General features: G+C 47.6%; 1 protein-coding gene across 8 annotated transcripts in view; it reads right to left on the reverse strand.

Moving 5' to 3' along the window:
- The window catches only part of EBF1 (EBF transcription factor 1), a 276,447-nt gene extending 263,900 nt beyond the window's left edge, over positions 1-12,547 (reverse strand). For all 8 annotated transcript variants that reach the window (XM_061360179.1, XM_061360178.1, XM_061360177.1 and 5 more), the window contains exons 1-5: positions 12,016-12,547; positions 10,515-10,671; positions 10,158-10,221; positions 9,854-9,909; positions 819-892 (exon numbers count right to left, since the gene is read on the reverse strand). In XM_061360179.1, coding sequence (XP_061216163.1) covers positions 819-892; positions 9,854-9,909; positions 10,158-10,221; positions 10,515-10,671; positions 12,016-12,149 — 485 coding nt within the window. In that variant the 5' untranslated portion in view covers positions 12,150-12,547. The remainder of the gene's footprint in view (positions 1-818; positions 893-9,853; positions 9,910-10,157; positions 10,222-10,514; positions 10,672-12,015) is intronic.
- Positions 12,548-14,065: the final 1,518 nt, after the last annotated feature.

A 14,065-nucleotide genomic window follows, 5' to 3' on the forward strand; every position in this document is an offset into this window, starting at 1 on the left:
CATCGAATAACATGTAACAAATGATTTTTTTCAGACATGCAAAAAATATCCACTAACTTTAATGGGACTGTGAGGTCAAGCTCTCCTAGGTGCTAGAAGGTTCTGTGGGAAGATGCTGCCTTCTCTGCAGTAAAAGGGAAGTAGAAGAGGCTTTACCTATTTCAATCAGCCAGAAAAGAGAACGAAGCAGCTGCAGAAGTACCGTGTTCAGGAGAGAAGATATTTGGCTGTCCTGAATTCAAGTGACTAACCCCAAGCAGGCATGATCTGGGGCAGAGAACACAGGGCAGAGCCAAATCTGCACGGGGGCTTTTATAGAAAACCAACAGGAAGACATCTTTTGCATGGAGGAGTATCACCTGTCCCCCTCCAGCTGAGCAAGGACCTTGCATGAGCAGCAACTGGGACAAGACTGGCCCTCCTGAGCTCGAGTCTTCATCACATCCAGAGAAAAAATACAGAAATTGCTGTTTTGTCATTCTCCTGAGGAGGTTCTGTTGGGAACTGGGGGCAGAGATGTTTATTGCTAGAAGACTATAATCGACTGTTAATTTTGGTGAGGAGACCTTTTATGGGCTACAATGTCTAAATGAAAACCAGTAGTGTTCTGCGAAGAATAACTCTTTATAAATAATTGAAAACTAGTGTGACGGCTGAGACCTTGCTGCTAATTACACAAACTGAACCGGGTTATTTTGGGATTGTTTAATGCAAGAAAGATAAATTTAGGTCCAAAAATAGCTGCAGGTTCAACCTAGATTTTGAGAGACAGATTCATCTTCTCATCACTAATTAACTGGAAGAGGGGTATTTCTTACCTGCACATTATTTCATGCGTGAGCAGAACTCGGCACATTTCTGGGTTCTTGTCTTGGCCTTCATATACTATCGCCTAGAAACAAAACACATTTTTAGCTGTGCATCAAGTTGGGTTTGGAGTAAACAAAAACACAGCCCAGAGTTCGGAGCCAAGCTGCAGGCTAAAGGGGCAGTGTCTCCACCGAACCTGCTCCAAGACTTTCAGTTGGAAAACAAGAGTGCAAGTACAGCTAAATTCCTCCTCTCCATGGCACATCTCTGAAGCGGTGTGTAGGATGGGTTTTTTTAGTAGTCAAGACAACCACAATTTTCTTTTCAATTCAGAATAAAATATAAACCTAATAGCATTAAAAGAAAAAAAAAAAAGGCAAGGCTGGGTATACTGTGGGCCCTATTCATTAAAAAAGAAATAAAAATAAGGACAGAAAAGAGAGTGCTCATGTATTTTTAATCACAAAAGCTGCACAGCCCAAGCATTTTCCTGGTAGCTCCTGAGAAAGTGCCTGGGCCTGATTCTCCCCTTGAAGCTCATGATCCACCACTTCCCAGAGAGCGGCTCTGGAGTTACAGGGATATAAATAAGTGAGAAGCAGGCCCTACCAGAGCAGAGGATACCAAAACAAACCGAGGATCAACCAGCTTGAGAAATTTGACTCTGAGACAGCACAGGGAGAATCCTTAAAGTTGAAACTGTGGAAACACTGCGTTCACATTGCAGGAAGAGTTTACATTTGCAATGCTTCCAGCAGCAGAACCAGCAGAGACAGTGAGGGATCGGCATACACACTAAGTGGATTAAGCACTCACAGCCTGCCCAGTAGAGGGTTTCCATCTGATCACGACAGTGATATTTTCTAACCACCCCTGGTCCCAGGCACCACCCCTCCAGCAGCAAAATAAAAGTGTAAAGAATTTGCCTTTACAACACCATCTTTTGATGGCATTGAAGTTCCTAAATCTTTTAGGGTGCCACTATAGAGATAGGATCAATGGTTAGAGCCCCAGACTTGGAGGGATGACTACCCCTACATCTGAGCATCAGCTTTACCCTGGACCTTTTCAGCTTGTAAAATACAGACTTAGAAATAAGAAACTGGGGGACAAACTCTGCAAATAAAATTATATCTGGTATGGGTATACATAAAGCTAACTATAAACTATATATTGAAAATAAAACCCAAAAGTACGCTATATGGATGAAATACATTTTATGGAATGAGACCACTTTGAAATGGAAGTGTAGAAAACGCTGAGAAAAAATAAGTTATCTTATTTGTGCAATATATGCTGGAATAATATCATACGAACTGCTTTCCCAGTCCTTACAGATATAACCCACCAAGGGTAAGAGGTGCTGTACCTGCAAAGGGGGCACAGATCTCAGGACATACAAATCTGAGGAAGCATGAGCTGATTCATGACACTGTTTTAATAGTAACAAGCAAATATTAATATTATGCATTATAAAATTATTTAAAGTTTAAAAAAAAATCAGGAATGGGGCTGTGTTAGCTTTGCTAATTTTAATTTTTTCATTTCTGTTTTGCTACACCCATTCCCCTAAAACCTGAGAGCCAGTGGGGTTTTTGTTGATAAAACAGAGGCCGGCGGTGTCATTGCAGCTAATAGGTAAAGAGTCTCATTCGACTTCTACTCCCTCATTCCCACCAGTGAGGCACAAACCCTGTGAACTCAGCACTCATATGAAGGAGACATAAAAATTGTCAGAGGATGAATGTAGTCACTGCAGCACAGACACCAGCAAGCCCCCCTGACACCAGCTGGGACCCCATGTCCTTACTCAATTGCTGGCCCACACCTTGAGGCACTTCCACTTCAGTGCCCAAGACAGCTATAGATGATTTGCAAGAAGCCCTGGAAGATCATTCATGTGCTACAGCAGGAGGTGGGACAAACTAACAATCCTCATTTCCTGCATTAAGGGGGAAGATGGGGAGAAGAACCTTCAGCCAAAACCAGGGAACCAAAGGAACCAGCTGACACTTGATGGGGTTGGTCAGCAGGGACACTGCAAACATTCCAGAAAACCTCAAAAATCAGGTCCCCCTTAGCAGTAGGACAGGCCAGGCAAGGGAGAAGCTCATGGCACTTTTTGGACTTAATCAATAATTAAAGAATAATCTGCCTCTGAGAGTGCAGAGCATGTGGGTAAAGAGCAGATCTACCCCTGAGGCTATTAGTGGAGACAAACACTTCCAGTGTCCATTCACCTCTAGACAACCACAGCATGAACTGTGCCTCAGAGAGGACTGCTCAACTTGGCCTGCTCTTCTTCAGACTTCAAGAAAATAAAATAAATTTACCCACTATGGGTTATCTTGTTGCCAGTGAAGCCAAGGAAGCGCTAGAAATGACAAACCAGAACGCAGCATTTACTTTCTTTTTTTCCCCTCCCCTCTCTCTTCCTGCTGCTGTGCTTACTTAACCTCCAGGTAACCGCTTAAATAACTCAACTAAATAGCAATAATGAACGGGCAGAGTCAACACTGTGGCACATAATCACCTTGTCTATTGTGTTTAGCATCAGTGATCCCTTTCTTTGCGTGCATGACATTCTTCTGCCTTCCTCTAACGTTACGGATTTGCTTTTCACTTTATTTGCATTTAATTACCGATGTTGCACCCATCCACATTGTATTTTCTCCGCATTAAGCACAGATACTCCCGCATACCCTATTCCTGCTGGAATTCCTAGGAAATTCTAGGAAGCAGGAGGAATTTCTGAGTTCATTTCCAAGCAGCTCATCCCCAATTCCCATTCCTAGGTCCTAATTCACTTGCGCGAACGGGTGTGTAAAGCGCCAACTGTTTTCTTCCATGAATGGCTGCCTGAGAGCATTGCAGATACTCTGCCCTCTTGCAAACTCCGTTGCTCTAAAGCACTAATGCTACAATTAGTTTCAAAAAGGAAACAGGAACTGCTAAAGTTTCAGATCGTTATAGCTGCCACGAGTATTTTTACAGGAAGGGTCTACAAGGCTGTTGTTGTGAAGATTTTTAACTGCAAAATCTGAAAACCTACCCTATTAAAAATACATATTTTATTATTATTGCTATTTTTTTAAAGTCCAGTCTTTAAAATGGGCTGATGGCTGCAGGATTCCTTGTCGCACTGACACCATCGTGAATTTGTCAAATAGGGATCACATTAATGAGGGATAAAGTGAAAGTTATAGTGTATAAACTTAGACCACAGCAGAGCTAAAAATAAGCCTGCAAATACACACCAGCGTTGCACAACAAAACACCAGCGAAGGAAATGCACGATTGTAGACTTTGCTTTTTAACTTTTGTTTACTTCATGTAGTTTAAACTCGGTGTTGTTTCATACGTGGTGCTAAATAGCTCTGTTTCTCATGAACAGCTTAAATATTTCCCCCAAAATTCATCTTCTATTTTGATAAACCATTACTCCCCCAAGTAAGCTTTCTACAAGAAGCCCCAGTGAGTAATGATAACTCGGGCACCAACGGACTTAAAAAATGAGACCCCGAAAAATTGGCTTCGAAATAGAAGGCTTCTTCACTTCCATTTAAATAAAGCTGCATAAAAAGTTGAATCAAATGCAATTCACTGCTTGCAAGCAAATAAAAATACTAAACTGAGCCCACCGCAGTCACTTCTAGCTGACAAGTGCGTTCAATGGTTTGCCTAAACTTTACAGCAGTGAAGTTCATTTAAAAAAATGTAATAAAATGAAATAAAAGGAAGAGGGATAATATAAAAGTCAAGAGCACAGTTCTCATTTAAGCCACTTTTCCCCCAGTAAAGATGGCAGGATAGAGCAATCAAAGAGTTGATGAATAAGCTGGAAAAATATAAAGCCAGATTTTGTCCTTAAGTATTCCTGACTAAATCCAGATTTATGCTGATACAAGTGAGGGCAGGATCATCTCATGGTGTCAGTTTGCCAGTCAAGCAATCCTGCTTTCCGAACTGGACGAAAAACAATCTTGAAGGAATGAGATCATGGTCATTATATTGTTCAGTTATGGCCTTGATTTTAAAAAAGTAAGAGAAGGAGAGAAATCAGCAACATGCACTGAAATCCACTTGCTTTCAAATTCCTCATCTGCTTCACAAAATAAAAACTATCTTCATTATTGAAATAAAGGAGAAAGAAAAACTTGTTTAAAACGAGGGTCCTTTCAAAAACAGAACTAGAATGATTTGGAATGACGTATACAGCCATACACACAGAGAGAAAATAAAATCCTGGCCCCACCGAATTCAATAGGAGCTTTGCAATTGACTTCAGATGGGCCAGAATTTCACCCAGAGAGGATTAGGCTTGTATCCGCTATATATCTACGCAGAAAATACTGTGAAATACATTCATTTGGCTTTGAATACTTAACCCTTAATCACCCAAGCTTTTACTCTTTCCCCAGACAGAATTTTGACTCATCCCAGTGAGGTTTATCCCAGACAAGTAGCACAGCACTCGGTCCTGGGGCAAAGACAGTTAGTTCTTGCTGTCTCTCTCAATGCACAATTCAGAAGCATCTAATTATTTTATGCAGGCTCCCTCTGCCTTTGATACACAGCCTGCTTATCGACGTATTCACACAAATTAAATAAATTTATCTCTCTTAATATGTTCATTTTTAATGGTTTTCAAACATTCACATGGAAACAGCTCTAGCGTAAATATCCCAGAACAAATGGCTGTATATTATACAGGAGGGAGCAGTTGGGCTGCCAGACTGGGAATGCACCAGGCCATCTGGCTCAGGCAGTCTCTCCAAAATCCTCAGCTTTGTTTTCACCCTCAGACTCCAAACAACACATTTTCCACTGTGATGAGTTTACATTTTCCCAAACACAGGTCCTGATCATGCATGCAAATTCCAAACTTCTCCATTCCTCTCTGTACAAGAAAATTAATATCACCTGCACTTCTGACATCTCACCAAAGGCACAAGAAAGCTGCTAAAATCTGGCGCAACATAAACTTTCCCCTGCACAGGGGTTAGGTTTTGTTTTATGTTTGTGTGAATTTTCTCCGAGTGTGCTGAAGCTCCTCTGAACTTATTGATAACATTTTTTTTTTCCATGTGTGTAGCTGCCAAGAAGGGCCGTGCTATGCACAGAATAGAGAGCTGATCAGATGTCTGCAGACATCAGAGAATGATAGAGAAGTCAACAGAAAAAAACATTTGCATCCAGAGTTAAAGTACTGGGGAAAAAAAGCAAAATATAAACAGAGTCGAACTCTGAAGGAAGGATTTAGACTCATGAGGACTCACTGCAATAGACAATAGCTATCGTGCAAAACTGATGATTTTTAAGATGCCTGAGCCATATTAGCATCCGTTATATCTTATGGATGAGAACGGCTGAAGAAAAAATGGGTGGAGAACAAGTATTGCAGATTTATTTCCTCCATCTTTCCTAATAGCGAAATATATCAACTTTATGAAAATACAGCTGAAGAAATAGAAGGCATCTCTTCTCCGTAAATACATTAAAAATCCTTAGACTGGCCTAAAACCTCCATTTTTATTAGAGCAGACATATTTCATGTTTTGCAGGCAATTTCAAAATGCATCATTGTTAGAGCCAGACCTACTGCGGTAAGAGCTGCTGCTTTACGGAAAGCAACGGCTATAAAGTTTGGGATCCTACAGGGTTTTGAGCACATTAGGAATGCGATCCCGACATAAAATGAGGTGCCAAGATAACATAAAAGAAAATGTAATTAAACCAGTATTGACACTGAATGTTGTTACTGCAGCTGAAAAGAACTTCCCTGCAACAGTAACAATTTTAAATGACAGGGACACATTCTGGAAATGTAGCGAGACCCCTGAAAGACATGGAATTCCTGTTTTACCCAACACTGCTCTGGAGCCACCACCAAAGGCTAAGCACGTTACACCCAATATAATTCAAAATAATGCACTTTGAGACCGATCCTGCCCGAGTTCCCCATTCGGAAGTCCCACAGCCCAGGATACCATGGAGCGGACATGCGGCAAGAGCTCATGTTTTGGGGTAGCACACACAGAGTTCACACCTAGAGCCCAGATCTGCCCTGGGATGCAGCTCATAACACAATTCTTGGTCCTTTCAGTCATGCCACTCTCTAGCCCTGCTTCCCACACCGCATCACTGCAGACGGAGAATAGACACGCGCGCACCAGGACACGTAGGTCCCTGTGCTCCACCTATGAAAGGACTCTCACCATGAGTTTCTTAGATGGGTACAGCCACACAAACAAATCACTGACTTCTTCAGATCAGGAACATCTATACATACACAGAATCTAGCACAGCAAATCCCTGCCTGTCTACCTGCAGTTATAATACATGCTGCTAATGGGATATTTATGTTAGATCTATGAATAACGGTCCTACATACAGAAATCTGGGTCTGATTTGAGGATGGATTTTATTTTATCTTACCTAACTTAATAATCCACTATACAAAACCTTGCAATTTATAGCTGCGAGACAAAGAGAATACATTTAAACTTGATGTGTCCATATTTTAAAAAATGCATATTTAATATGAAGAGCCATGGATACTTTCCTCTATGTTCTGGGGAACCTAACTCACCCAAGCTTTGCTTCGGTGGGATTTTTAATTTGCCACCAGAAACCTCAGAGTAGCTGCAATTTCAGTCTGAGAATTTACAATTACTGACTGTGCGAATGTGCATGTGAGAGTATGGAGAAGATACTTGCCAGATGAAACATGTACGCTTCTGCAACAGTTTCATTTAAAAGTAATCATTTCATTATCCAGTTTGTTCTGAGCGTCATGCATTAAAATACTACACCTTCAAGTAGACTGACAATACATTTAACTTTCATTAAAAATTAAAGAATTTTCAGACAGTCTTTGCAATATTTAATTACAGTTTGATGATTTGAAAGTTACTCGAGATCTTCTGTATAATTCACTGTCGTGAACTATAAATGATATATTCAACATTTGGGCGAGCTTCTGTCATGTGTTGTACTTCACTTCCTAATAAGCATTCAGCCACCAAAGTGATCCCAAATCAGAAATAATTTCACTTTCAAAAAGGAAGAATTAAAAAAGAAGAAGAGGGAAAATCCAGCCTCTGCCCCCCAAAAAATCTGGGAGCCGCACATGCCACAGTTTTGACATGACAATGCCCTATTTTTCATATGCAATTATAGTCCTGCCTAATGAAATTATATACATGACATTACTGCGTAAGCAAATATGTTTGTGTCTAAAATAGCCCTTCACTCCCTGTTTCCTAACCTGAGTTTGGAGAGCTTGTGTTCATAAATCGTTCCTTCTCAACCCCACTGCACTTTCCCCAAAGTCTGTAATTTGTACTAACTTTGTTTTCCGAAGACTTCCTGAAATCAGACAGACTTTTTACCCCCCTGCTTCTTCATTGTGAATGTGCTTTAAAGCTACATGGTAGGTTTTACAAATAAACTGTATCTCGGGGTTTTTTTTTCCCCCTTTCTTTCCAAAGACCCTCTGATGACTTGATAATAATGAAAGACCAAGAGGTCAAACAGTGCCTTAGGATGAACTCTTCATATGCAAGATGCCTTTGTTAAGAAAATTATTTTGAATCCGCTGCTCTACATGAGTTCAGGGCTCTGTTTTCAGCAGGGTTATGAGCAGAGGCTTTTGCATTTCCGTAAGGATAGGAGAGCTATTTCAAGATGATATTTATTGATAGTCTCTCTCATATGAAATACATAACCTCCAAATGGACTAAGAGTTCATATAGCAGGAAGATTTGTTACTTTTAGCACAAACGAACCATTTAGTGCCTGAAAAACAAGGAATGGCAACAAATGCTTTCTCAAGATTTGTTATGAAGAAGAGCATGTTGCTGCTGTTTTAATTCCTGCAGGGAATGGGCTGTGTTTGGAAGTGTGTAATTTAACAGAGTTCAGACACATAGCGGATTGTCTGGTAAAATTCATCCAAGTTCTCTTTTTCCTTTTTTTTTTCCTTTTTTTTTAAACTGTTGAAAGACAATCTTCAATAGCAGGAAAAGATGTTTTGGGACCATCAAAGAGAGTTTTCTAAAACAAACTCAGCCCTTCGAGCTTTATGTTTTGCTGTAGAGAAGAAATACAAGCCAAGAGTTTTTTCCCTACAGACAACATACAGGGGCTGACTTTTCCTATCGGTACAGAAAAAGCTGGATGTTTTTTCCTAAATAAAATTTAAGAACTTTCTTTAACAAGTACAACAGATTAGGAGGGGAAAAAACGTATCGCAAGGATTAAAAGGCTTAAGAGCTATCCCAACTATTTAAAAGAAACAGAAGAGGAAAATGTTCTGACAGAAGCAGAAGAATACGCTGGAGTAGCAATGTTTTTAAAAAGGGGAGAATCGATTTCTTTGCATACTCCCTTTGTAAAAATGCTCTTTTCCTACAGAAAAGTATATTGTACAGGTACGCACATGCCGGGGGTGAAGCTAAGGAGCAACTTACAACTAGAGGTAAGCCACTGCCGGGGTCTGACGATCCGCAGCCCGACACGCGTTTCAGGGGTGGGGGGGGGGGGGCTGTTCCGACAGGCGAACATGCCCCTTTCACCGGGGCCCGGCGGAGGAGCGAACACAGGACGAACGGACAGACAGACGGAGCCCCAGCGCCTGAGCAGCGGCTGGCGCTGACGGAGCTCGGTGCGCCGGGGGAGCCCGCAGATTAATGCTTATTAATTAAGCTGTAAACTCGGCCCCAGCCTGAACAAGGGCGGCTGAAGCATCGCCTTTAGGAGCATCATTTTTCGGAGCTCCACAAGCGCGGCGGTAGGCAGGGTCCAGCGGGGACCCTCTGCACAGCCCCATCACCGGGGTCGGCCCTGCGGCTCGGCCCCGCAGCCCCTGCAGCTACAGAGCGAGGACACACTTCCCCGCAACCTCTTCCTCTCGGTGGCAAGGCCAGTCCGCTCCGGGGGCGGGTTTCGCCTCCGCTGGCCGCCCCACTGAATTCCCTGGGGCCACCCCGACGGCTGCCACCTCCCCAGCACCCCTCCGCGGGCGTTCCGCAACACCTACCTGCTTGGTCATGGAGTCGATGAGTCGGACGTAGAAATCCTGCTCCGTCCTGATCCCTGAAACAAGGCACAGGTGTGAGGAGCGGGGCCGGCAGGCGGCAACGCGCCGGGGCTCGCCCGAGGGCTCGGGCCCGCTGGGGCTCCTGCTCGAGGCTGCCCAGGTCCCAACAGCGCTTGGCCGAGGCCGCAAGGATGCGCGGGGCGAGGGGAGTAGTGGGAAGCTGCTTCCCAGCCTCTGATGGGCTCTGCAGCCGAGGAGGCAGCAGGAGGTGATGGGGCTGACACCAGGGGCTCCCAGCCCTTACCATTGCTGTAGAGCAGCTGCAGGCGATAGTGGATCCCGTTGTTGGTCTTTTCGCTGTTGGCTTCCTGAAGTCAAAAAGGACACGGGAGGCCGGAGGAAAAAGGAAGAAAAAAAAAAAAAACACCAAACATATGAAGCTTCTCCATCACTCACACGTCGGCTGTCCCCAGGGGTGGATAGGGCGGTTGTCACCCCCTCTTCCCTGCCCCGGGCATAGCAAGGGATCAAGGAAAACCCCCTCCCTGGCTGTCCTTCGGGACCGGGGAAGAACCAGGAGCCAGGGACGCGGCCCCGGGGAGCAGAGTAGGGAGGGCCCTGTGAAGGCGGCCGAGCCCCAGCGGGGCGCAAGGCTACTCACCTTCTCTTTCTCCACGAAGCCCACGAAGGCGGTGCGCTCGATCTCCACGGGCTGCCCCTGCCGGTCGTACAGAGCCAGGACGAAGTGGAAAAAGTTGGACTTCCTCAGGTTGGAAGGAGGCTGCTTCTCGAAGTGAGCCCGAGCCAGACCCACTCCGCTGGGACCAGAGGGACGCGGGTTAGCGGCAGCCCCGACGACGCGGCCTCACATCCCCTTCTCCACCCCCAAAGCCGGCTCCCGGGCCCGTGCCTTTCCCCGCCTGGACCGGCTGGGCTCCCCCGGGACTGAGCATCCCCCACATACACAATGAGTCCCCGCGGGGCTCTTCCCTCGGGGCAAGAGGAAAAGCCGTTCTTTGCCACACTGAATCCCTTGTGCGGCCGGGAGCGCGGCAGAGCCCGGAGCCCATCCCGCCCTCCGGTGATCCCCGAGCAGCCCCCCCTGCACCCACCACCCCTCCCCGGGGGCCGTGCCCGCCCGCCGCTGGCCCCGCATGGAGAGGAGCCGCGCTCAGCCCCGCCGGCGCGCTGCCCCGCGGAGCGCCATCGTTCCTGCCACTTCTCAAAGTCGGCTCGGAGCTGTCAGCCCAGTGCCCATGTGCCGGATCTTTCAGTTTCGGTCCTGCGAGCTTTCCTTCCCCTGGCCGGGCGGTGGGTAAACAGCCGAGGAGACAACTTGAAATATATCAGGGTTGTCCCTGCAGAAACTTTCCCTTCCTTAGAGGGCTCCAGAGGGAGGGGTGCGGGGCGAGGTGGGAGACACCGGGAGATGTCAACATTAAACTGCTGCCGGCTCCAGGGCTCAGGCTGCGAATCCGCATCAGGGTTTCCCTCTATATTTTTTGTCCTTTTTCTTTATTTTTATTTCCTTTATTTTTTTTCTTTCTTTCGCAGGGAAAAGGATGGGGAGAAGGGGAAATGAGAAAGAAAGCGAGTCTGGGCACAGCTTCGCCAAACCCACCTCCTCTTTAAAGAGATTTCTTGTTAAAAATCTAAGATAAGTGGCAGTGGTTTTACAAAGGGACTTCGAATTAAATTTCTCTCCGAGAAAGCTTTGCAAAACTCCAGCTTATCGGAGGAGGAGAAGGGAGGCTGCTGATTCTGGGTAGGATAAGAGAGAGAGGTAGGGAAATATATTTTGGATACCTCCGTGCACAAGTCGCTGCTTATCGGAGGAGGAAAACGTTATTTGAAGATCTTCAGACTAAATCAGCAGCAAACATAGTTTTGAAAACTCCTTCCTCCGCGCGAACACAGTGGGCTGGAGAGATTAAAACACTCCTATTCTCACCTAGCGAGCTGGCTGCCTCCTCTGCTGTCATTATTGTCACTATTTGGGAAAAAGTCCTTGCTACGGGACAAGAGGAATAAATATTTAACTGGCCACTTCTGCCCGAAGCTCCCTGCTGTTAGCAGAGCTCCAGAGCCGGCTTTTGGGCTGGTGCAGGGGGGAAAGCGCTGCCTGTGGGGAGCCGCGCTGCCGGGGCGCGGAGCCTGCCTACCTCTGAGCGGCCGTGCTAGCGTCCAGGACGCCGGCTCCCTGCATCCACGTCCGCACCGCGTTCATCCCCGCGCCGAGGGGCTCTTCCTTCATGCTGCTCCCACTCCGCTGGATGCTTTCCTGAATCCCAAACATGAATCAGAAACAACAGCGCAAATCTTCCTTCTTTACTCAAAAAAAAAACACCAACAAAAAAAGTGATGAAATCGCCAGCGGGCTGTTATACAGGGGTTTTTCTGTCTTTCTCTCTCTCTCTGCAGCTGATCTCTGGAATCAAAGCAAGTCAGAGAAAGCGAACACAGGCACGCACATTAAGGGGGAAAGAAAAAATCCAGAGGCAATGAGAGCCCGGTTTTGTCGCTGCTGTTCGCTGCGTGTGCAGTTTGTTTGGGTGCGTGGAGGGGCTGGCGGGGCGCTGGGGGCTGGTTGCAGCGCTCGCAAGCCGGAGGAGCACTTGAAGTCCCTTTTGTATGAAAACCCCTCGGATGGCAGCAGGCAAAAAAAAAAAAAAAAAAAAAAAAAAGAAAGAAAAAAAAAAGGAAAGAAGAAGGAAAAGAAAAAAAAATCTCAGATGCAGTTTAAGAAACAATAGGACGAACGGGAGCTGCGGCAGGCTCTGCTACATCAAGTGTCATTTTCCAGTGACAAGAGAGGCAAGTTCCCCCCCTTCCTCCCCTCTCTCTTTTCTTTCTTTTCTCCCTCTTTCTTCTCTTCTCTTCTCTTCTCTCCTCTCCCAGCCGAAGCGCTCTCTCCTCGCTCCTCTCTCCTCCCTCCTTCAGCCGCGCAGGAAGCGAGTTGCCGGAGCCGGGCGCACGCCGGGAAGGGAACGAGAGGGGCGCACCCGCGGCGGCGGCGCGGACGGACGGCCGGAGGGAGACCCTGGGGCTCCCGGTGCCCCCTCCCTCTCCCGCAGCGCCGGGCGGACTCGCCGTCTCTCCCTATGGGAGCCACTTTGACTGTCCCCGCCGCCGAACACGAGCCCCGCAGCCCCGGCGGGCGGGGGGCGGGGCCGCAGACGCCACGCCCCCTCATTTACATCGCGTCAGCGCTCCACCCCCGCGGCGCAGCAACCAATGTCTGGCCGCAAAGAACCACCGCGGGGGCGAGGCCACTCCCCTCTCATTAGCATAGCCCCGCCCAGACGGCCCGGGGGAAAGTTCCCCGAAGCCCCCCCCCGGGGCTGGTGGGGGGGGCACCGGCACTAACGGGATCTCTCGCCTTTGTTCATGGACGAGGCGGCGGCGCTGCTCGAGGGACAACCGGGGCTTGGGGTGCGGACACCCCGCTCCCCGCACTTCATCCTCCCCACAGCCCCCGGGGCCGCCCCTCGCCGGGAGGGCTCCGCGCTCCCGCACAGCCGCGGGGACAAACGGCAGCGCTAACCGCGAGGTGTCCAAGCTCTCCCCGCTCCCCCGTCAGGGCCAGGCTGTCGACCAAAGCAGGGGATGCCCCGCGGCTACGTCCCATACAACGGGTTATCCCCAGCACCAGCACCTCTGGAAACACGAGTGGGGCCGGACCCTCCAAATCCCCACTGAATCCACCACCCGGCTCTCCCGTTCCTGCCCCACTTCCGAGCAGCGGTGCGCGGCTCTGCAGGAGCAGCACATTTCCTAACGGGACAGCTCAGGAAGAAAGTCCGGTTTTTTGTTTTGTTTCTTTTTCCTAGGGAAAATAATAACACCAGAACCAATTCCTGCCCTCCCTGGGGCACCGCTGGGCTGGCGGAGTGGCGACGCAGCGGGCGCAGTACCCGCACCATTCCGCGGGCTCCCCGCATCAGCCTCCATCGCCCCTGCCGCACAATTCGCATCCTCGCCCGCCGCTCCAGTAGCCGGGCTCTGGCCACCGCCTCCCCTGCGGGCTCCTGCCGCTGAACGGGGTGCGCTGCGCGGGTTTTCTCTCCCCAAATAAGGGCTTGCGAGGAGTTTGCGCATGTAACGAAACAAAACACGGCGCATCCCGGGCTACCCGCCCCCCGCCATGGCGATGTCAAACCGCGGAGGGGTGACGGGGACACCCGGACTGAGCTTTGGGGCCGGTACCCACTG

Source organism: Neopsephotus bourkii, unplaced genomic scaffold, assembly GCF_033783945.1.
Source record: "Neopsephotus bourkii isolate Nb327-2 ecotype Australia unplaced genomic scaffold, CSIRO-AGI_Nbou_v1 NB_1016, whole genome shotgun sequence".
In the NCBI taxonomy this organism is placed as follows: domain Eukaryota; kingdom Metazoa; phylum Chordata; class Aves; order Psittaciformes; family Psittacidae; genus Neopsephotus; species Neopsephotus bourkii.